General features: G+C 36.9%; 1 protein-coding gene across 1 annotated transcript in view; it reads right to left on the bottom strand.

The window, feature by feature from the left end:
• EXOC2 (exocyst complex component 2) overlaps nt 1-18,912 on the bottom strand; it is a gene marked incomplete at its 5' end in the record, with an annotated part of 101,245 nt that extends 82,333 nt beyond the window's left edge. Inside the window, 3 exons of the mRNA XM_010164373.1 lie at nt 708-788; nt 13,849-13,973; nt 18,799-18,912. Coding sequence (XP_010162675.1) covers nt 708-788; nt 13,849-13,973; nt 18,799-18,912 — 320 coding nt within the window. The remainder of the gene's footprint in view (nt 1-707; nt 789-13,848; nt 13,974-18,798) is intronic.
• Between the last annotated feature and the right edge of the window lie 7,006 nt (nt 18,913-25,918).

Below are 25,918 nucleotides of genomic sequence, written 5' to 3'. Positions count from 1 at the left end.
CAGCACTAAGGGAAACATCCCTTCCTCTGTGAAAAAAAATCACAATGAAACAAAGTAAAATTATCTTGGCAGAAGTCCCAGAATTAAAAAAGTAACTTTTTTGATCTGATGAAGCACATACCGAACTGCAGTAAATTCAAGCCATCTCTCAATGCAGAGATGTAAGCCTCTCTACAGCTAATACAGAGAAACGGAAAAAAAAGTACTGACAGCTTTTCAAGGTTTCTAAAAAGAATGCTAATTCCAAGTAGTCTAAATGGAAGCACATTAAGTGAAAAAGATTCTGTTAATAGATTTTGTTATTCCAAACATTTTCTATTGATTTTTTTCCTCCTTTGCTCAAAACTCTTACAATCCTGGTATTTACCTCTGCTCATCCTTCTACAGTTCTGTCTGTCCATATAGTTCCCATTTTCTTTGTACACTTAAAATTACGATGCTACCAGAATTCATTTAAAGTGCTTTAGATCTCCTTTATTTTGACATTTATTCTCTTTGCAAACATGAACAACACTGAAAGTCATGGCAAAAGCTGTCACTTATTTCAAAAGATGTGCTATCACATCCTAAAATCATTACCATCAAACAGGAAAAGGCAAGAGAGACTGTACTGTTTTCTACTTTCTACCATATTCCTAGGAATATATTAAAGCTTGTTAGAAAGTCCAAAGTCCATAAATAGTTGCTGCTGGAAGGACAAAACTTACTGTTCAGTACATTCTCCAGTTTTTGCGTCATGGATCCTTCTACTTTTTCTGTTCCATCCGCTTCCAGTTTTTGATGGATTGCTGGAATAAAGTGTCTAGTTAAAATGCAGAACATTTTAATAGGTGGGAATACATTACATAAAAGTGACACTTTTAAACATTTTAAAAATTAAAAATAAAGTGTTATTTTTCTTGTTAGACATAAAAAATACAAACATGCTTCATGGCAGCAGAGTCTAGGCGAGGGCAGGGCTTAGAGCCAGACATTGTAGAATTTTAACCATTACTTTGACACAGACTTTCTGTATCTTCTTGAACAAGACACTAATGCTCAAAGAAAAACAAAAGTGTGGAGAAAATAACAGCAATTAGGTATCTTGTAGTGAAAGTGTTAATTCAATTTAGTATTTTGAAATGTAAGTATCATTTAAGTACAAAATACTTTTGCTTTGTAAGGCAAAGTTTTTATACTGATCTCACCAAAAAGGAATTATCAATAATTAAAGGACAGAAGAGAGTCATAAGAAATTTGGGTGATCCCAAAATCAAGTCCTAGAACACTCCCCCACCAGGTCTCTTAATTTACAAAAATGCACTCTCAAAACACACAATTTAAGAGTATGTTGTAGCAACGCACAGCATTAACCATCACACAGAAGCATTATGATGCTTTTACTCAAAACAACAAGGAAACGGATGGCAGTTTGCTTTATTTTATTTTTGAAGATACTATTTTTTTCCTTTCCCAAAATGTCAAGAGCCACATGGTATTACTAATGGATGTGGAAATGTGTAATATCAGCATTAATTTGTTGTTTTGTTATAACTTCTTTTTTGGAAAGGGAGAGATTTACCAGCATAGCCTGACTACACTATACCACTTTGGAAACATGAACAGCGAATGGAGCATAGATACTCCTTTCTTCTATTTCCCCTCTCTTACACAGCTTTCCTTCCCTCTTCTCTTCTTTTCAGTTGTTGCAGTTGTTATCCTGCAACGTCCCGTCCGGTCGAGGAGGCACAGAGACAAACACACACCCCGTCTCTGGGCCAATGAGCACTGACACCAATATGAGGATGCTGCAAATGGCGTTTAATGCTGTGCGACACAGTACTATATGGTGTGGGTTCACTACGTCACTTCCGCCTGCTTACATCACAGGCTAAGTGCTATTGGCTACTAGGAGAGAGAGGGGGGTGTCTTACCTTTCCGTACAGCCCGATATCTTCCGGCCGCCAGACCCTATCTTACTACATCAGTACAACCAGCAAACATCTTTTTCCCCTTTTTTTTTTTTTAAGGTAGTATTCCTGTATATATGCATACAGTATATATAAAACAATTATTTAAAAATATTTTCCTTTCAAATCTTTAATGTTAACATATGTACTATCTATTTTACCGAACAGTCATTAGTTCCTGTTGCTTTAGATAAAATCAAGGCTTCTAAAAAACCTCCTACTGCTTCCTGCTGCTTCCCAGTAGAACGAAGTAAAGCTAAGCTACCCTTGAAAACAGTGATACTCTGTGTTTTGAAGAAAGCAGGTAACAATATATTTTAGTTCAAGACACAGTTTTGAAACCAGTCTCCCAATTGTCCCAGCTCATCTTGCTTTGGTTTGCATGGCAGGGCAACCTGAGTCCCTCAACTGGATTCTTTTAAAATGAAACAGAACTAAAAGATGCACTCCCTTCAATCCTTTGATCCTACACAAAGGATTTCAGGAAGCTTTGCTTTCTTGAAAATGCAAGAGCACCTCTTTATTTTTTGTTACTAAAGTCATTAGAGTGGAAAAAAAATAAATCTAGTTTAGGACATCATATTCCTTAAGACAATCAACACTTCAATGAAATGAACTAAAACTAACAGATTCTTGAATGTTTTAAGGAACAGACGTCTATCATAAAAGATGGTGTAGTTAACTGTAGCACATATTTTATGTATGACGTGGACACCACTTACGTACCAGAATACCTCTGCAATTTTATACCAAAAATATTAAAGGTTCTAATGATATTATTCCACTTATACACATCAGTTCTGGTCATGGACAGCCAATTACTGTACTGCAATTCACAGAATCACAGAATGGTAGGGGTTGGAAGGGACCTCAGGAGATCATCTAGTCCAACCCCTCTGCCAAAGCAGGTTGATGTTATATACTGAAAGGAAAGTTAATCAGAACAGCAACTACAACATAAGAAGATATTTTAAAAACAAATGTTGCAAGTACTATTGGAACCACAAAGTGTAATGATTTGAATTTAAATATTTTGAAATCATTCTATGAAGCATATTTTTGAAAGAGACTTTGTAAATAGATGTGGATAAAAAACTAAGTTAGATATTACCTCAAAGATTTTTAAAATTTTGTATTTTCGAACCACTAATTACATAGCATTAATTGCTGATCAATTAACTATAATTTTACTCCTGAAGGGACCAAACCAAAGAATTTCCAAAACTGAACTGCAACATCTAATCCTCTATCAAAGCATCTTTTGTTGCCAATATATGTAAAACTTGAAGACGATTTCCTTTAATGTACAGAACAAGAAGTTCTGAAAGAGCACAATTTATCATGTTAGCACTTTCAAAAATGTCAAGTTATGAACTGTAGATTTTTATTTTGAAGGCAGCTTATTTAGAAAATGTATCATGATCCTTGACTGGTTCCTGAAAGTTTTAAAACACATCTTCTCCAAAGCAGTTCTCTTTCTCATCTCCTTTAGATAAGAATATACAATAGCAATACTATTCCTTTTCAAAGATGGAAGATAACATTTTTCACACTGGTAGCATTTAAAGTTTGCATCTTAGCATAAAGCATCTGAGATTCTTAGTTTGAAAATAGTAGTGTTGTAAACCCAGGAAGAATTATACCATTAAGTCAATTCATAGGCATGTTCAGATGAAGAAAGAGATGCCAATGGGAAAAAAAATAAAAACAAACCAAGGTATTAAGTTCCAGAAAGGTGGAAGGCACCGTGGAGTACAGATAAAGGCATATTAATATAACATATGTAACAGGTAGAGTAAAACAGGAGGGATTTTTGGACCACTGTCTGGAATAAGGTATTTTAGGACGTACTAAAAAAAGTCCAGACCTATCTAATTTACTCTGCATACACACAAGAGGATTTGCTGTATTTCCTTCTACACGTTTAATATGCTATTTTGTTTACTGAAGCTAATTTTATACATTATATTCAGATTTAGCAATAAATGTATGCATATGTATACCAAAGTTGGGTTACAAAAAAAGAGCTTTAAGTTTTCACAGCAACAAATGTTATGAAAAATGGTTTATCAGAAAGTCTAAGCTTATTTTATTTGTATTTTTATTTTGATTTTTAAAAAGCTACGTACGCGTTCCTTCCATGGAAGCCAGATGAAAAGTCGTAAGAGTTAGAAGTTTAGACAAGCAAAACTATATGCAGTCGAGAAAAATATCTTTAGACCTAATCTGATTGGAAGGAATCTAGAGATACACAAGTTAAGCCAACGGCATCTGAGAATGCCAATGGCATTCTGGCCTGTATCAGGAATAGTGTGGCCAACAGGACCACGGAAGTTCTCTTACCCCTGTACTAGGCACTGGTGAGGCCACATCTCGAGTACTGTGTTCAGTTTTGGGTCCCTCACTACAAGAAGGACATTGAGGTGCTGGAGCGTGTCCAGAGAAGGGCAACAAAGCCAGTGAAGGGTCTGGAGCACATGTCTTATGAGGAGCGGCTGAGGGAACTGGGGTTGTTTAGTCTGGAGGATACTGAGGGGAGACCTCCTCACTCTACAACTACCTGAAAGGAGGATGTAGAGAGGTGGGGGTCGGTCTGTTCAACCAAGGGACAAGTGACAGGACAAGAGGAAATGGCCTCAAGTTGTGCCAAGGCAGTTTAGATTGGATATGACAAAGAATTTCTTTCCTGAAAGCACTCTCAGGCATTGGAAGGGGTTGCCCAGGGCAGTGATGGAGTCCCCATCCCTGAAGGGATTTAAGAGCCATCCAGACATAGAGCTCAGGGACATGATTTAGTCAAGGACCTGTCAGTCTTGGGTTAATGATTGGACTTGATGATCTTAGAGGTCTTTTCCAATCTAGGCAATGCTGTGATTCTGTTATTCTTCTTAGAGCACTAAACCTATATAATGGTGGGATGGTGTTGTTTGGGACAATCCCCCTTCTCTTGCACCCACATGCTTCCTTTTGCTGGATCTAGCAATCCCACAGCTACAAGGCAGCTACAGTGAGACGATCTGGTGGAAAACTAACTCATTAAGAGACTTTTCTTTATTGATCACTGAGCTTGTCTAAACTGTGCCTCAGCTGCGCCACTGCAATACAATGGAAGAGGAAAGAGCACAAGGCCAAGGGCAGGTGAAAGCCAGCCTCCACCTCTCACAGTAGCCAGTAGTTAAGACTACAAATGCAACTTCATACCCTCAACTCATTGTTGGCTGTAGTAGGAGCAAGGAGAAAACTTCAGGTTTTTGAAGGCCTGAAGTAAAGGACAGACAGGATTTTTTCCTGAATTGCCAGTCACCCTGGACTTACTGATATAAACCATACAAGTTGGAACAGCAGCTGGAAACCTGGGAGAGCCTGTTTACTATTACTGAGAAGCTTTACTGTAAGGAGAACACAACAAATAAAGATGAGGAGAAGCGAGGCCTAGATGCTTCAACTAAGGCCAGAAAATTAACTGTATTTTGTATCATCTTTGGCCAATAAGTGTTTAAGTTTCCTGGCTAAGCCAGAATATTTAAAGGCTTGCAAACTTCCAAGCTGCAGTGAGATACTAACAAATAATAGTGAAGAGACTAAGTGACTAAATACTTCAGAATTGGTTATTTTTGGTCAAAACACAGGCAAAAAGTTCCATCTGGTAAATAAGCCATAGTACAGGTCTTGTAGTAAAATAAACTGCAATTAATTAATTACTTTTAAGTGGTGAAAACAATTTTATTTCATTTAAGGAAGAATATGGTTTTCTACTTCACAACTGTAAATCTAACAAATTAAACCACACTTGCCAGGATTATGCATTCTTTTAGTTGCAAATTTCATTCTTGATTTACTTATTAGACATTTTTAAAACTTATTTTGAGATAGTCACCCAGAGTGACTAAACTCCCTCAGCCTAACTCAGCTCAAAGCAACATATTTGCAAGTTTTCTACCATTTTCTGATTAAAAGATGGCTAGAAATGCATTTGGTATATATGAAAATCTTAACCATTTTCACAGAAATACGGTTAAAGAAAAAAAATTCCCGAAATTAATCAAACCCTTTTAGTCAGACACAGAAAATGAAAGGGGAGAAAATACAAAAAAGGAAAGACTGACTCAGCAAAGTATTTCTGAAGATCTGATGTGGTAACTAAAAAGAACCTGGCACCAAAGCACGGTAATGGATGGACACGTTAACATGCTGCTGGGATTCACATCAATGCACGAATAAAAATGCCTTTGGTTGACTTTACTGAAAGATTAACGATTTTCTGTAATCTGAACAAAACATAAGAAGGTTATCAACGAGGACAGCACACCTACGTATGGCAAAAACTCTTCTGAATGGATTCAACAGGAGCACACAGCTGTATATAATGAGCAAATACATAAAGATAGCATGTGCTGAACAGAGCTGGTAATACATTATGCTATGAAAAGCTAAAAAATAAAAAAAAAAAATAGTTTGTTACCATGACAAATAGTCAATACTGCCAAGTTTTTGTTTGTTTGTTTTGTTTGGGGATTTTTGTTTGGTTTGGGTATTTTCCCCACATTTTTCTTGGAATTTTTGCAATTTGCATCGCAAACTTGGCTTTATTTTGGTAAGCGCTGCTAATCCAAGCAAAAATTACAAAATATTGAAGTAAATGTAGTATTGTCTTTAATTGCCTTTTTGTGTTTTGTTTCTCTAGCATTTACTTTTTCAAGCTTGCTTACCCAACACAGTGACAAAATCAAAGCAAATGGAGAGACTTTAAATGATTAAAAAAAAAGTTAAAGCATAGTGCTAGTATGTCCCAACATTTTGAACATTTTTGTGGAAATAAGAAATCAAAAGTTGTAATCTAACAACAATATGAAGCCTGATAACTTTGTTCTCACACAGGTTTATATTTAAGCACATATGACATATCTAGGCAAATATCTCAGAAATAGACAAGAAAACAGAGCTTATCATTCTTCTTCTAGATCTACTAAAAATTCTGGGACTGGAACCAGGCCTTTACCAGGATTCTTCAGAATTTTAGAGTATGGGAAATGATATTCTTTTTACCTACACAACGCTAATCTTCTGGATCTATGAAAGCTAATAGCAGAAATAAAAGCAGCTTTTAAATGTTGCATCTATTTTAAAAGTGGTATGGAAGTTAAATTGGAATGATTTAACATGAAATTAAGCTGGTTTTATGGCTTGTAGGTCAAGTCTGGCTCAACTTTAATCACAGGTAATTTTTTATATGCTTGCAATCAACTGCAGCATTTGCTATTTGAAAATGGCAACTGCAAAACTAATCTTTCTTTCTGATGTTTTACTATTTTTCAAATGTAAACTTATCTGGAAAACACAAATTCATAAAACATGACAGCTACAGTAGCTACAAGCTGCCATGACTGCATCCATTTGGAGAAATTCTGTTAGTAATTAGCTTACATCTCTAAAACAATTACTGATTTAAAAGACACTGCATGAGTAGTTAGCATAAAACCAGGTACAGGCTTGGGCACTGAAATTTCACTGCGGACTGACAACTCCTGCTGTTTCACACTTTTCCAAATCAGACCATCTCTGGCTCAAGACACTGAAAGCCCCCCCTACCCCAGACAATGCTACGCTAGAACCTGCATGAAAGGAAAGTCTGAGCCTTTGTTCAATCATGATCACACAACTTTTGCTTTTTAGAGTTGCATTAAGATAATTATTGGTCTGCTACAGAAACTGACTGTAGACATTGCATGAAGAGGAAGCATCCACCTGAGACTAAACTACCCACCACCACTTACATACTTCACCGGCACTCCTCTGTCAGGTCATCTCTCTCTCACCATACATTGCTCACTACAATGTTCCCCTTGTTATCTAGCGCTGCAAGACCAGCAACATAAGTTTTCAACAATCAAACTTAAATCAGCATGCATATTTTTTCATTCTGTGTACATGAGAAGTCCCATAAATGTAAGGGCAAAATACATACCAATGTAAGTGCGATTGTTTTTTATTCAGCTTTCGTGTGCAAATCTAGCAAAAGGATACCTCAAGCCTTCAGAGAGGAGCATCCACTTGGAAAGCTAGACAGTGAGTTTCAAGCACATCACCTATTGCTTCATGACTACCTGGAAGCACGACCTTAATTCTTAAACTGAAATAACCTAACTTGCATCTACTGTGGGGGACATATACGCTTGAGAGTGTCCAGCGCAGAGCCACGAAGATGATTAAGGGAGTGGAGCATCTCCCTTATGAGGAAAGGCTGAGGGAGCTGGGTCTCTTTAGCTTGGAAAAGAGGAGACTGAGGGGAGACCTCATTAATGTTTACAAATATGTAAAGGGCAAATGTCATGAGGATGGAGCCAGGCTCTTCTCAGTGATGCCCAATGGTAGGACAAGGGGCAGTGGGTGTGAGCTGGAACACAGGAGGTTCTGCTTAAACTTGAGAAAAAACTTCTTTACGGTGAGGGTGACGGAGCACTGGAACAGGCTGCCCAGGGAGGTTGTGGAGTCTCCTTCTCTGGAGACATTCAAGACCCGCCTGGACGCCTTCCTGTGTAATTTCATTTAGGTTCCTGCTTTGGCAGGGGGATTGGACTAGATGATCATTTGAGGTCCCTTCCAATCCCCAACATTCTGTGATTCTGTGATGTAAACTATTACTCTGCAGTGACTGATAATGCTGTTAGATACATGCCCAATACATGCAGTATCTTAGTTCATCCTTGCCAGCTTGTTTCCATGGCCCTGTTCTTTCTTAACCTCTATAAATTACCATATTGAAAATTACTAGCTATAAGAGCAGGCTGCTCTTCTCCTGCAAAGACTTGAAGCAGGATGAGGAAAATAATAGACACACACCACACAGAGCACTCAACACAGAGCTAATCTAGCTGTTTCAAGTCAGCTGCCTAATATTTAGGCAGCAATCATTATGTTTGAATTTGATTTACTCAAATCCATAAGTTTAATTAAAATTCATACTATTTGTGAAAATGTATATGAGTCCAAAGTAAAGCAAACCCGTGAATTAGGTATGTTACAAAACAGGAATGTGACAACAGCAAAACTTGGTATGATAGTCTGGTGCCCTCCTACCCAGCAAAAACAGTCACGGTCTAGCATTTCATTGGACAAATAGACAAAAAGACAAAAGAAAGTGAACTGAGATAAGGGCTAGCAATATAAAACCACTTCAAAGTTAGTCAGTCATCAGTCTAGTTTGCAAACAGAATCACTCATGAAAAACGGCATTATGTACTCTCTTTTAATTCAAACATAACTCCTCAAAAGTCAGAAGCAAAAGGATACTTATATGACAGACAAGCACCAGTTTAGTTACTCAAATTCCCAGTCTGACTTAGAATTGAATATAGATCCAGTGGTTTCTTTTGGTGTAGTTTCAGAGAAAATTAATTTAACAGATGTAATTGTGGTAGAATGCACTTATTCATACTGAGCCAGATCCTGGATCACTGGTCTTAGGGGATGAAGTGCAAAAATATTTTATGGGAATGAAAAAGAAAACAAAACCAAAAACCAGGCATTGACCATATACAGGATCATTTCAGCCAGGTAAACATAATTCTAGCCCAGAGTTGTTGTGGATGCCCCATCCCTGGAAGTGCTCAAGATCAGGCTGGACAGGGCTTTGAGCAACCTGACCTAATGAAAGATGTTCCTGCCCATGCTAAGGGAGTTGGACTAGATGATCTTTAAAGGTCCCCTCCAACACAAACTATTCTGATTCTGTACTAATCATAGAATCACAGAAAGGCTGAGGGAACCAAAACCATTCTTCATAAGGGAGATGTTCCATTCCCTTCATCATCTTTGTGGCTCTGCACTGGACTCTCTCAAGCAGTTCCCTGTCCTTCCTGAACTGTGCGGCCCAGAACTAGACACAATATTCCAGATGTGGCCTCACCAGGGCAGAGTAGAGGGGGAGGAGAACCTCTCTCGACCTACTAACCACACCCCTTCTAATGCACCCCAGGATGCCACTGGCCTTCCTGGTCATGAGGGCACAGTGCTGGCTCATGGTCATCCTGCTGTCCACCAGACCCCTTTCCCCTACACTGCTCTCCAATAGGTCATTCCCCAACTTATACTGGAACCTGGGGTTGTTCTGCCCAGATCCAAGACTGCCCAACTACAATCTAAGTTCCCCATCATACTGGCATTCCCATAGGCCACATATCTGAACAGGAGTGGAAAGGGAAAAAGGAATAATGTTGTAATAGCCAACAGTGCTTCCTTCAGACAGATTTTTTTCTGAAAATCACGTAGATTTTCAGGAACGTGTTTGTAGTTGTAACCACACAAGAAGAACCATTATCACAACAAACTAGAGAGTCAAACCTAAATCTCAAATTTGTTCAACATATCTACATTTCAAAGACAACGCAGCACCTTCTTTACTTGTCAATATGGATGCCATATTTGCATGGTTTTGCATAATTGAGCAACTGAAGTGGTTACTTCCCTATTTTTTTCCTTTCGCTTACATAAACTCTGCAGCCTAAGGCTCTTTGTAAAGAGCACTTCTGAAAAAGTATATTCAAAGTAAATTAATTTTCTAGCTTCCCAAAGACTTCTGTGTTGTACGTGATTTGCTCCGACAAGAATAAAGCACAATTTGTCTACAAGCATATAAACAGCAGCCCTTTTAGGAATGCTACTTTCTTGGTTGCAATTAGAATTATGGGAAATAAATCAGCTGAAATCCCTGACGTTGACAAGTGGGTCAAGTTGAGGTGAGCCCAGTTCCCCTCAGCTCAGTTCACAGCTCTCTTCAGCTGACGAAACAAACTTCCTGTTGAACATCTCCTCTGCAGCAAAGTCACTGTCAAACTGTCAGCCAAGCTAACGGGCAGAGAGACATGAGGATCTGATAAGGCAATTCTATTTTCCAAGAAATTAAACCAAACAAGCAAGGGTTCTGGCCTATTTGACCTCTTATTTTCTCAGTAAACAGTTTCTGAATCACAAAATACAAAAAACATCTCAGGAGAGCTTTTTATGGTTTTTGTTGCTTACTTGGGAAATTATTAATGCTCATTTGAATGTGTAATACAGCCTGGTAGCACACTTAAGATCAGACTAATCTTGCTGATCCCAGCTAATGAAAAAAGCTCCACTATAACCAGTAATTCAGGGTTTCCCAGATCAAGTTCATTTATTTGAAACAAACACTGTTAAAAGTGTATGAGTTAAAAAAGCAGGTATAAACAGATGTGCAAATAGATGAATATGAAAGAAAGTAAAGCAAGTGTTATACCTCTTAAAGTAAGCTTCTGACAAAAAGTAACATGCTGTACCAATTTAGGGAGACCTAGGGGAAATAAACGTCCACAGATAGCTCTGCTCTTCTACAACAGCAGAACGGACCTGGAGTTTATAAAGCACTGGGTTTAGAAGTTGTGTTCTAGGATAACTGGAGGGAAAAACTGAGAGTCTAAATTTTTATCCATCAACAAAAGCATATCTTCAGAAAATGCACTGGATCTCAGAAGTCTTCTCAGAGGAGTGAATAAAAAAAAACCCAAAAAACAAAACCAAAATGAAGCGGCTCAGGAAATTTAAATCACGTTGGAAGACAGTATTCAATAATGATTTTCCCTTGAGTCACATTTTAATGGTTGTACGCTCAGCATCAAATAATGAAAGTTTGCAGAACCAAGAGCATGTCCGGAAGAGTTTGTGCTGAAACAATCTTTCAGTTTTCCAGTATAAACTATTATTCATGTAGCTTTGTTTAAATGCATACAAATACTAGTCAAATCTTCTTAAAGGAGAAAATAAGGACGTGTGTAAGGACAGAAAAGTGCCATTATATCACCTTGCACAAACACTGTATAACCAGAGTATAATAGAATTTTTAATTTAGCCTTCTTCTGTTAAAGAGCTTGAATTTCATAATTCCATGCCTCAAAATTAATGCAGGTTTTGTTTGTTTGGGGTTTTTTTGTTTGGTTGGGGTTTTTTTTGGGTTTTTTTGGTTGGTTTGGTTTTGTGTTTGGTTGTTTTAGTAAATGCTGCATCTGAGCTGTTTCTCTAGAACAATGGTAATAATGCTTATGCTCATTTCTTGTTATCTTTCCTTTGAAAAAATGATAGTGACCAAATATTCTGAAGAAAAGATTTAACATCTGGCAGGAGGGCTGGATGATGGCATCAAAGACACCCTTTTTTCTTGCTGGTACTGGAAGCCTCCACACCCAACTTAGCTGGTGATTGTACCTAACACAGGTTCAAGTCTTTCAAAGGTTATGCCATTTTTTGTGCTACATTCTCTCAAAAATATTCTGCGTAAGGGGAAAGAAAGGGCAAACAAGCAGTTCTGTATTACAAAGCTGAAATTCCTATGCAAAAAGTGGGGGTTTTTTTGACTGAAAAGATCCAAAAACACTTCTGTGCGTGCATTTAGTAGAAAATTTCAACAGAAATGTATATTAAAATGCTACAGAAGGCAACTGCAGCCTGCACTGCATCTTCATTAAGAATTTTGTTTCAGAACTTAAAAACTAAATATTACATTGGTAAGTCCCTTGAACTCCAGTGTTACAGCTTTGAATTTGTAAGAGTTCAAGACTTGAAGTCCCCAACTTTCTTCTACAACAACATCAAGGCCATTCTTTCTCAGTACTACTTTTAATTCACTGTTTATAACAACACGTGCTTAGTAGTTCCACTACAACTTTCAATACTTCTTTTCTGTTATTGAACCTATCTAGATTTAGGCCAAGGTTTTCCAAACTTGATTAGTAATAGGTCAATTCTGTGTGGGGTAATAAAGATGTTTTAGAGTTAAGATTCTGCACAGGAAGAATCTTCAGGTGTCTCAAGAAGAAGCCCCCCCTACAAAAGCACGTATGTTTGCCCTTGTGGAAGTCTTCCCCTTAAAAATTACCAAATCAGGCAGGTAGCCAAAAGCTATCAACCACTTTTGAAACTGCTGTCATCTGAAGGGCAGGTCACAGGTTAATCTGCCTGAGGCAGGAATACAGGGGAACCACCAGGTGATATAGCACTGCCCTCCCTTTTCCCGGACACATGGCTATCAGACAGCTAGCAAGTGGCCTGCACGTGGGTCAAGAGAAAACTGTACTTCTCCAAAGCAGCATTCCAAAAGCCAACAGAAGTGCTAGCTTGGCTGAGGCTATGAGTAGATACAAGTTTTCTTACTCCATGGTACCCATAACACCAGATCAATGACCAGGAGTGATAATACTACAAGATACAGTAGCTATTGAGAACAGCATAGTGGTAAAGGTCAAACCTACTGGGGATGGTCTAACACTGTCACTTTCTTATCCAGTACATTCCCTAACTAGACAGGAATATGGCAGCCCACAATGAGCTTATACCTGAGAGGCATTTTATGCTTTAAGAGCATGTGTGTATCTATATATATAAAATAAATAAAAAGATATATATAAAAAAGGCACAGACAACTAAGCTAGTCTCACTAGTGTCTTGCATTTTCCCTATGGCAAGCAGAATATAAAGGCCATCTGATTTCCCAAGTCAGAGCGTACTGAATATTCATATAAATATTGCAGTCTGACTATGGTATAAGGCATCATAAAAATCAAGTTTTTATCTTGCTACAGTTTGTAAGTAATTTTAATATTATCTCCAGTTTAACATATCCTCTCCTTTCGAGATTTGTGGTCTAAGTAGTTTCATCAAATACCTCCAATTCCTGTAAGATACATTTGGTGCTGTCTTTTGCAAATACACCACGACAATCAGCTAACCAGTCCCAGCTTGTGAACAACACAATACAGATTTTGGACTCACTGTACACTTTTAGAAAAGACTGCAAAGAAAAACAATATTTTTTAAATATTCAATTCAACCATACATGCAGGTATCGTCTTTTATATTGTATTTAATAAGCATAAAGCATCTTTACCTGACAGAGCATCTTGTGCTTCAAAAAATGTGCTAAGACCTCCTTTCACATAAGCCAGACTCCCCTCATTTTTCTTATTGCCTTGTTTCTTCAAATTCACAACAGCCGTTTTGAGCTGATCAAAACTGAAAACAAACAAGAAAACCACTGTGACATTCAAACAACGAATAAGGTCAGCTAATGAATAAACAGAACAAACTACTTGGAAAATAAAGCCAGCTACTTTTGCAGCAACTATTAAGGATGGAGTAATTGCTAATGACTATTTACTCTTAGTCCAAAGAGGTTTTTTTTACTTTTAATCCTAAATGGAGGATGGACTGTGATAAAATAGACTTCTTTATAACACAAATTAGTCAAGAAATTTCTTCTAAAGGTGCAACATTGCTCTTTGTTAACTGTCTGTACTACATTAAATAGGTGACAGTACAATTCACTACACTTAGTGTACTAAATTAACTATTGGGATGTTAGAAGTCTCTTCAATAATGACATCTTTTAATAAGGACATTTGTTTAACTCTGCAGCTTAGTTCATAACCTCTTTTCACTTTCAGTTTCTGAATTCCTTCAATATTTTTATGTTGGTTTGGACATACAGTTCAGAATTGAACACAGTAATCATGTAAAAATAAAGAAAAGCTGAACAGATTCCTGCTTTACTAGAGCACGTTTGTTGTATGTAGTCTACTGAACTGTTTTTGAAGGAGAATTCATAGGAGAATATTAATTGCTAACTCATCATTGTTGTTTGTATGGTAGGTTTCTTTTTATTTTAGTTTCCCAGTATTTCTACATTATTGCCAGTTTACACTTGATTTCACATTTAATTTTTTTTGCAATCAGCTACAATTATTTTACAAGTCTTATGTCATGACTGATTCTTCACTAGTTGCATAGCATTTTTTTGTTGATGATGATGAATATGATCTCAGTAGTTATGCCACTGGATTCATTATAAAAGCACTATCATGAACTATCTCAGAAATACAAATATAACACGATTTTCATCCTTCATGACTTTTTTTCTACCTGCACACCAAACCCATCTCCCTAATACAAAAGAATCAAACAAAAAAAATGCACTATACCTCAATTAGGAGAAGGAAACAATGAAGTAAGAAAATTAAGACATAAGGCAATACCACCAATATTCTTTGCCCATTTGAAACAGGTAGAAAAAGACATATTAAGAGAACAAACCAAACTTTAGCCCAGGCAGTGAGAAGGCTATCACCATCTGCTGGGAGACAAAACACACTGGTACACTTACAGGCATTTTCCTTTTTATACTGATGATGTCACAATATTTTGCTTTATTTCCTGTTTCCATCTGCTGGACAGAAATCACATTACTCACTAGCTGGACTGGTCTGCTTGGGCATACAAGAAGCACTTACCAGCAGCATTTTTAAACTAACAAAAATCTTTACAGTTCTCTTTTTAAGCACTGTTTTATGTTACCTGATTATCTAATAGTATATGCAAGTAGTTTATTTATATTTGTGAGGATATTGTCAGGTCAAAAAATAAAAAAGATGTTATTTTGATTGCTTAAAAAGAATTTCCTTCAAGGAAAAAACAGACATAAGCTAACCAAAACATCAGTGCACCACACATTTAGCACTCTTAAAACCTCTGAGGTTACATAAAGGACAAGAACTAAACCATTGCTGTGTGTTTCCAGAAAACAGCACAAATTATATGGGGCAGACAATTATACAATTCCAGAATATTTCTAAGACTAGACATTGCGAAGTGGGAATTAAAAATAAAACAGTTTTGCTGCTTCTTTATTTAAAAAACTATTTATAAATATATTCAAAATATGATTGGATTCACTCTACCCTTTGAGCCATTCTTTCTGTTGCGTTTTAGACAGCTTTTGCACCTTCAATACTAAGATTTAAATTTTATAAACCAAATTAAACTGAATTAATATGCAAAAAAAGCTTTCATTTAAACCCAAAATTTAATACTTTTTATTCCACCGGACTGAGGGAATCATGACTTGAAACTGCTGACATGAAAAGACACGTATCAATGGAACAGGTTTTTTTTCCCCTAGAAAGATGAAGAACTTAAGCTAATACCAGAAAAAGTGTTTTAATTTTTTTTCTTAATAGGAAGTTTAAAATTTACATGAGAATGGACTTTCAGGTACTGACAAATAGGCATAGTAGAAGTTCAAAATGGGCCTTACAAACTAATGTAATTATTTAAGTTATCAATTCATATTACTGATGACCAGAAAAAAAGCGATGTTTTCACTGACACCTTGTGATATCAGAGATATAACCATTACATTATGCTGTTGCTCATATTCCATGGTAATTCTGATCAAAAGAGTCATTTAATTAGTTCTAAGAAGTAATTTGATTCATTTTCTGGGTGTACAGCATCCTGAAATGTACCTAAGCCATTTATAACAAACAAGTCAAGTCAAGTCTCAGCACTCTCCAGTGATGGTGATTCTGCAGCTTTCCAAGTTACACCATCCAGGGCTTAAGCAATACAATATTGTTTTCAATCTGCATCCAACCTCAGTCTCCCTTGCTGCAAACTGACACACCTTGTTCTACTCTTGGTAAACCAAGAACAAGTGATGGCTAACCTTGAACTGCCCACTATGTATTTCACATCATACATTCTGTATTAACTTTGTTTCTTTTCTAAAAGCACCTAATTTATTCAAGCTGTATACCCACAGATAATTATATACTCCTATTTTTGTGGCTCAGCTCTCTTATCTTCCTTAAAGCAGTGGACAAAACTGGGCAGAGCAGCTCAACTGCAGCTTTAATAATGACAAGCAGAATAATTATCTTCATATCTTACACAACACAGTCTTGCTGATCCACTCCAGATGATTTGTACTAGACAGTCAACTGGCATTTATGGCATGTTACCAACACCAGATTGTCTTCTGTACTACTGTTGCCCAACCCCAGGTGTTTACTCTGCTGCTTGCTTTCCCCACACCCCTTAGAGCCTTGCATTCAACTATTTAATGACTGCTACAGCCAAGGCTACCACTGGTTATCATGTCCCCTGCCTCACTTGCAAGAATCAGATTGAAGAAAGTAGCATCCCTGATTGCCCACCTAGCAGCTACATTAGAAATCACTCCCAGAACTCTCCACAAGCGTCCTGGATTACTGTTCCTTCACACAAAGGTCAAGTCTCTCTCTTCTTTCCTGGGTATCTTTCTCAGAAGGCCTCTTCCCATACATCACAGAACACCCGGCACATGAGCTATCCCACTTTATTCCACTGATACGCTTGTCTAATCCCACATGTGAGCTCTGACTCCTCTGACTTGCTTCCCAGGCTGCATGTAAGCATGTAAAGGCACTTGATGTTAAGACCCTTCCAACTGGTTCTACAATTCCCTACAACACTCTCAGTGCCATCACTGAACCACACATGCAGCACTCTGTCTCTTCATTTACCTGCAAGCTGTTATCACCATCCCCTGACATTCTTAATTTGAAGCCCTTGTCAACAAAGCGCAAACCTGATGGCAAAGATGCTCCCATCCCACTTTTTAAAATGAATCTAATTTCTCACTTGTTCTTTAGTAATGGATCCACGGGGATCCACAGCCACAGAAGTAAAAAACACTGCCTTTGAAACCAGTGGTACAGCCATCTGTGAACCTACAGGATGCATCCACTACTACCTGAAGCTTTCCCCTTCACCTGTAAATCAAAGAGAATAAATGGGCTCACAAGTGCTTTACTTTTATCCCCAGGGCTTTGCAATCACTCTTGATCTGTTCTACATCTCTCTTGGCAGAGTCACTGGTGCTTGCATGAATGAGCAACAAAACGTTAACAGTCCAAGGACCAAATGTAAAAGAAATTATTAAAAACAGCTACATCAAAAGCTGTTTGTTCTTTCTCATTTTATTATCCCCTCATCTTTTTCAAAAAAACTATGAACCCTGAAGTTATCAGATTGTGATAGACAGAATTAATTTTGAATCACTCCTCTTTTAGTTATTTGATTTCAAAAGATACTGTGGTTATATGTGTAGTAGGCAATAATGTTCTCCTGCTGTTGTTTTGGCTCTTCAATATACCAACACTTTGAGAGGAAATCAGAAGTACTTCCCAAGTAGATTAATGGTTATTTCTGGAGCTCTTAAAGCATCCCACTCACCCTCTCAAAAAAAAACCCAAATCCACACCTGTTTCTACCATTAGATAACAAGAAAAAAAAAAAATGAAATACACTTGCAAAGTGGTATTTCCCTTCAAAATGCCAGTCAGAATACCCAGCTGAAAACAACACAAAAAAGGCTCATTATCTCCACTAAAAATAGTTCCAGTATTGTCCATACACTAGCAGATAAGTTTCAGAACTTAGTTATACATGCAAAAATATACTTACATAATTCATGTAAAGTGCATATTATGAACTAGATTTAAAAACGAAGAAATTAAAAGTCAAGATTTTAAGATATTTACCTCAAACACTTTACTCACTTGTCCAGTTTCTTTTATTATAGCATTTTCCACAAGAGTTAACTAAAAGCTAAGTGACACTACTAACAGTTTCACTTCTCGTCTGTTCAGTGCCCTTATCCTCCAGTCATGACTTCAGTTAACACCTGGAATTTCCACTCGAGGCCATGCTGCCTAACTTCTTGATTCATAAAGGGCTTTAGCCTGAAGCAAGACAACTTCCATCTGACACTGGCGGGGGGGAAGGAAAAAAAAAAACCCTAAAGCCCATAAATTAGGTTGGGTTAAAAATGAAGCTTTCCTCATGACCACCTTGAGCAAACTGGTTGATTCAAGCTTCTAGCCAAGCAGAAACACCACAGGCAGTAGCGACTACTGGTCTATTACTGTAAATGTCAACCACCAATGACACATCTACTGTATACTGAAATAACATCAAGTGATTTGCATGTAAAACAATTATTTATATGACAGCAACAAACCTTGTTGTTGAATGATTCTCTATCAGGTACCAGGCAGCAGAAAAGTTTTCACTAGTGAAATCAGCACTCATCCCAGGAAACAGTGCCTCCAAATCTTTCTGAGGAAATCTGCCTCTGAAAAATGAATACTCAGTTCTTCAGTGAGACATATTCTGGTGAACAGCTTAAAACAAGTGTCACATAAAATAACCCCACCATGAAATTAAAAAAAAAAAAAAAAATCATGTTCCAACAAGATGTAAATATAAACTTGTATCTCACCACGAAATTAAATCTGGTATTACAGACACATGTAGCGTGAGTGGGAAAGAAAAGATTGAAATCTAATCTAAGTTAAAACTAATTTTACCATTCTGATTTTATCATTACACACATGACAGAAGTGTTGCCTGTACAAAATGCTTCTAAAGAAAGAACTGCTGCCTTCAGAAAATGGGACTAGGCAGATTCACTGTGATAGTACTAACATTCAAATGCAGGACCACTAATGCTAAATGTACTCAAAGTCAACGCTATCTTTTAAACAGGAGAATCAGTACGCCAAGCTAAGAAAATAAGAGAGAATATTCTCTGTAAGCCATGAACCAGTATCTGTCTAACTTTAAAATGACGCGGCATCACCAGGTTGACATTTTGTAAGGGATCTCGCACCATCATTGTCTATTAGTCCACGTGCAGCAGAAATCCCATGGAAACACAAAGGAAGATACAGGGAGTATATTTCCATTATATACAAACACGGAAAGAAATCCTGAGTTAAACTCACCCCCTTGCAAAACAGAATACACTGACCTGTCTGTTCACAGTACACAAAACAAAGGAAAAGTGGGCATGTCAAGTGAGAAACAGCATGCTTTGTTTGTTTTTATTCAATCTTATATTGCATAAAGATAGCACACAAGCCAATTCCTTGTGAAAGCAGTATCTCTACAACAGCATTTCTGAAACTCATACAGAAGATACTCATGCAGAAAATATATTCCATTTATTTTAAGTCAGTGTAATGTTTAAAGCACTTTTTGATGAAAACATGACAATTTTCATCCCTCAGTCCAGACACACACTTAACACATGGCCATATTAATTCCACCATACACTCTCAGTACATCACCAGGTGTGCCCACCACTATTTTTTACCACCAGCTGCATCCCATCTTCAGAAACTAATTGTGCCAAAAATGTTTACTTTTGTTCAGCCCTGAATTGGTCAGGCAGTTGGACTAGGTGATAATTGTAGGTCCCTTTCAACTGAAGTATTCTATTCTATTCTAAAAATTTACTATGCCAATTTTGGATCACTGTGTCAAACTCAAAAGTCAGTAAAATCCTTCTCTGATGCTCACAAGCGAGGTGACCTCTGCCATACAAGGTACAATGTACACAAATGCAAACCTGCCATACTTTGCCTTTGTGATCAAACCTGGGTGAGGGCAGCAATCCAGAGTCAGCCATTGGAATTACATTTAATACATATGAAAAGCTATTTGAATAGACACAAAAGCAATTATTTGTTAATTTGGGCTTTCCTGTAATCGACACATAGTTCAAGATAGCTAAAGCTGGTTTTATTACAAAAAGCAAACATCAGATTAAGTGAAGCAAGTCTAAAGGTAGGGGCATTAAAAAGTACAATTATGTAGAAAAAAGAGTTGTTTTCTGTAACTTTCTATTCATATCCAAATGGCCATTAGCACAAGTAGGTACAAAGGATCTACATACATAACAACATGGCACAGAAGTCTTTCATCAGCAGCACCTGAGTACAGCAGGGGCATGAAACAATACATTTAAAGAGAAGCAAAAAAATATCAAATGAGATGCAAGGAAAAGTGACGACATATGAAAAGACAGGGAAAATAGTGTGAAAAACAACTGTAGCAATTAAAAATGAAGGTCCTTACATTTCTCTGTACTCAATCAAAAAGTAATAATGTTAATGTTAAAAATTTATGAACATAAGTAATGAGATTTAGGATTACTAATGACCTTTAATGTCATGAATGCCAGTTGGCAGAAAATGCTGATGGATGTAAGACTGAGAAGAAAATTTTGATTTATCCTTCTTTTAAAGACATTTTTAAATATCTTATTTTTCATTGATAGTAGCCAGAAGTGCCCAGTGGGCACATGAATTTGCAGGACAGTACTTCACATGTGATACACGGCATGGTTGTCCAAAAACGTTTTTATATTAAACCCACACATGGTGGCATCTTTGTGGTCAACTACATTTTTCTAATGCTAAAACCCAAAACCAATAAAAATCTTTCAGTTACCTCAGAAGAGACTCAGACCTTCAGCGCAAGCACTATATTAGTGCATGCACATAATAAAAAAGCTGAAATTTGTCCATATTTTTCAGAACTTCAATGTATTTTCTCAGAAATCGAAAGAAACAGATACAAGAAACACATACACTCAACAAATATACCATTACCAAATACTACTTATTATTGCAAGATTGTAAGACATATGCATGACAGTTTAACCTATGTATCAGCTATACAATTCCTAGGGGGGAAGAAACAACACAACTATTTTATATATATATATTGCGATAATGACCAATAATTTAGCTAGGGATTTAATAAATTCCTGCAAATGAGTTTTGCCCACAGACAGCGTGACAGAAATTAAGGGTTTTTTTCAGTTTAATGTTTGACTGCATTGAAAAGTTATTAAGAGCTTTTTTCCAGCAGATGTATTTGTGCAGAACCATAAATTAACAATGCATTTATGGGTGCTTTTATCTGTGCAGACATATTTTAGACATAGTCACAACAGAGCAGAAACATGAATGTGAATGTGTGCGGTATGTTAACAATATGTTATACTCTATGGTGCAGTATCCTTATTTTTATCATAAATTTTACCAGTAGTTTTTCCACTAACAGATATGGGGAGCTTGGAATGACTTGCTACAGCTGTCTTCACAACAAGCTGCTCTCTAAAAAGTTCAAACTGAAAGCAACTGCATTTTTAAAATGTCTGGCTAGATGCATTTAAAAAGAGACTGACTCCACATACACACGAGTTTGTTGCATTAACTTCCATTAGTAAATTAAATAAGTCCTTGGAAGTTGTTCTCATGAAAACTTGCCTACCATTTAATTATAAACAAGCACATATGTGACTTGAAAAAGTATTTCTGTTTTACTCATTTCAACATTATGGACAAAATATGAACTAGTAGCAAAAGCTAAGACCGTGTTGACAAACCATGAAATCCTTGATCATTTTTCTGCTGATTTGCTCACTACACATGAATCACTTCAGGAAACAACTCTGAATACTTAATCACTGATTAAAAAGCAATCACTGTAAAAGAAACTGGGAACCACAAACAGAATCCAGAGAACCTCAGAAAAAGAAGAGAGAAGTTTACCATCCTTGACAACTCTATGTATTTCGCTACCTTCACAATTTCAGCAAAGATACACATATTGGATTTATACAGTAGTACTTTCTGCTCTGTAGACTATTTTTTTAAAACAGTACCAGATCTGGTACTAGACCTTTAGTTAACATTTTAAAGTAGTCTTATTCATCCATCAGCAATAATTTTAACTATAAAATATTTTACATGCTGTTTATTTTCATTAGACCTATAATAAAAATAAATTTGGTTTCAAGCCACTATACACTTCCACTTCCCTCAAACATATTTTGAGTATTTCTAATGCAGTAATGCAGTATTAGATGTATCCTTCCTTCCACATAAAGGGCACGTATGTCTACTTTAGATTCAAAACACACAGGGTACAATCAACTCACTTGTGGCACATGTGCTTATTAATACAAGTCCCTTCCTCCACTACCCCAAATTTTAGGTTCTGTATGGCTTGATATTCAATAAATCTAATTTAACATCACAGCATGTATCAGCTCTCACAAATTCTACTACAGAACTTGTGCATAAACAGAGCACTTATACTCTTTGGAGGTTTAAGATCAGCTGTAATCTCCATGGGTAAATCACAGCCTCCAACAGTCACAACTGAGTAAAAGCAACAGAATACAATGGATATGAATGACCAGAGCTTGCCTATGAACGCAGCTTAGCAAGTTGTAATTTTTCTGTAAAGACTATTTTGCTCCCAGAGTTTCAGAACGTCATAGTACGCTTTTCAGCATACGGGACAATATTTGCAGATTACGGGCAGGTCCCAAAACAGGATATAACCACCAAAAGGTAATTTGAACCTTAATTCCACAGGAGTTTATAGGTCAAAAGGAGCAACTTTAAATAAACACAGATTCTGAATAGCAACCAGCATAAACAAGCTCCAGCTAGAGCTGCTGTACATGCACCCCTCTGTCTGGTACCAGTCAGACTGCTAGAAGCAGGCTTTGTACCAGCTGTACTCTGTTAATCATGCATGCAAGAAGACCAGCAGAGAAGACACTGAAGTAGACTAAACATGGCAAATCAGAAGGTGTTAACAAAGCTCTCTGCAACAACCAAGAGACCAGGATGCACTGTGGCAATTACTCTCTAGTAGTACTGGGTTCATCAGAAATATGACAGCAAAATGACAATCATATTTAAGAAATGGTAGAATGTGAGAAATCTACTAAGAGGTTACAGGCTGGCAGCTGCAACTGATGCATCAGCCTTACAAGCAGTAAGTGATACCACATTTTTTCAATGTCATAAAACTAAGACTACATACTACTATATACTGCATCTCTCTCACATAGGTGTCACAGTTTTTCCACCTGCATCTCTGATCCAAGTTTCCACAAATCCATCGCATTCAAGGATGAAACTGACTGCGTTTCCATACAAGCCACTTATAAATAAATACAAATCAAAGCCTCCAGAAAGTCTTTTCCTCCCTCATGGCAGCAAGCTGATGTTTACCATTAGGTGGCAGCGTAAGATCATCTGTTCCCTCCCGCTAGATGGACTGTTTTGGAAGCTGTCTGGGAAGAGGGAAGCATCTGTATTGAGTGGGTGGATACAGAAGTATGTGGAATGTACTTAGCATGTCAGCATTTGCTTTCATGTACGGGATGAATCCACCATAGTGACCTCTGCTACATGCAAAACAACAAACACTATCCAAAAATGTTCTAACCACCACTAGGTCTGACTGCTGTTACTGCTTTGCGGAGAATGATTTTCTTAGCCTGACAGAGCAGGTAGAGGAGGCAGGGGAACTTCTGACTGAACAAGGACTTATCGTGCAGGAAGGGAAAAGTATGTGGTACATCTGAACAAGCAATTCATTTACAAATCTTATGTAGAGCTAAATTTCCCACCAACAGATTTCAACCAGTGCCTTTATGAAACAGGCATCACACATTCTCTCCCAGAACCATGCAAAATCCTAAACAACCCTCTGTTGGTAGGACATAACCACCAACCTGCTCTTCTAACAGTTCTAAACTGTGAAAACCAACCCAAGCACTGCAACATCACTGTTAATGTTAGCATTTTCACACCAACTTCCCACATTTCTCAGTCTGAGGTGACTACTCTGTATACTCTTCTTCCTGCAAGTTATTTAAGCCTTCTGTAAGGCTTTCTGGCTACACCTGCATAACATCACAGCCAGAAATATTCCTTGGGGAGGAAGGTAGCACAGATCTGCTTTGCACTTAAAGCCAGCCTTAAGATAGTAATAGAAAACTAAAGCTTTGCATCAGTTTTTATTCCATTCTGAAAACTCAAAAAACCCCTAGAACTCAAAGATGAAGTATTTTAAATATCTATTTTCTGGTGTGGATGAAATCTTTCACAGCATACATACAATATAATAACAATGTAAAAACCTCATCTAATTGGATCAGTTCTGTGTTTTAAAAGATGAACAAACAACTGTTAGCAAGGCAGGAGGACAAATGTGTGCAAATACTCTTCTAAGATACATTTGTGACTTTAAGGATCACCACTAAAACATAATAATGAGCAAGTCCAAGTTTCATTACAATACAAATTATTTTATTATTTAGCAACTGAGATTCTTAGTTGCATGGCACAAGAACAGCAATTAATTATTGGAAAATATGAAGAAGTTATCAGCCAGAAATTATGTAAATTATGTATACTTACTACTTGTTAAACCTGAAAAGTCTGAAAGATAATACCTTGCTCACAGTGTATACATATAACATCTAAAATATCTTGATTATGTTAAAAAAAAAAAAAAAAGAAGTATGAGTGTGTGTCCACAGTTCTTACTTTGCATCCTTGCAACATTTGAATACAAAAAGATAATTCCAGTGCATATTTTGAGTATATCTATTACTCCTACAATATATGTACAGGTAGTATTCTAATTATTAATAGAAAGTGTTAGACCCACTATTACCTATTTTCCTTAACTCACAGTTCAAATCTTTTGTTCACTTAAATCCTAGCCACTCCCACTTAAACTCCAATCTTAAATCTGGTCACTTGGAGTAATTTCTTTTTTTGTCCCTTTGCTTGCCTAATAGCTTAAGGAAATGCTGCACCAAAGCACTTCTGTCCATTACTCATGGGATCTTTTTTCTAGCATTTCAATGACCCATTTGCAACACCTTGAAAGTACCCACATGAATTATTCAAAAGCTATGATTAATTTTTAGACACATTTTAATTGGACAAAGCACAATTTTTTTTAAAAAAAAAACAAAACACAAAAGGAACTTTTAGAACTAAGCATAATCCATATTTAACAAAAAAAAAAAATCACAACAGATAGGTGATCTCTTTCCCATGCTGCTGATTGTCTTTTCTGTATCATTTGCTGATGTCTGAAAAACACTTTCTACAAAGATAACTTCTTTCTCTCTTTCAGTCTGTTATTTTACCCACTTCCTGCCTTCTCTTCAGTGTGCTCCCATCTAGCTTATTCCTATCCTATCACATCTGTTTTTCTCTGTTTTTTTTTTTTTCCCCCTGGTCCTCTATTTAAATGTTTATTTTGTTTACCACTATTTGCATAACCAATACAAGACACTCCTTTCCTTTCCTTATCAGTCATCAGGCTGCAAGGGTTGTAAATCCTACCAAGTCACACCAATGACAAACGCTTCAGCTTCAATATTAAAATACATCCCAATTTGCATACATTTAAAATAATTAAAAGAATTATTATTCTTTATTATTATAAATTATAATAAATAAATT

This window comes from Antrostomus carolinensis, unplaced genomic scaffold (assembly GCF_000700745.2).
Source record: "Antrostomus carolinensis isolate BGI_N321 unplaced genomic scaffold, ASM70074v2 scaffold3263, whole genome shotgun sequence".
Classification (NCBI taxonomy): Eukaryota; Metazoa; Chordata; class Aves; order Caprimulgiformes; family Caprimulgidae; genus Antrostomus; species Antrostomus carolinensis.
The sequence above is the reverse complement of the archived record's forward strand: the minus strand, read 5'-3'. Positions and strand labels throughout refer to the sequence as shown.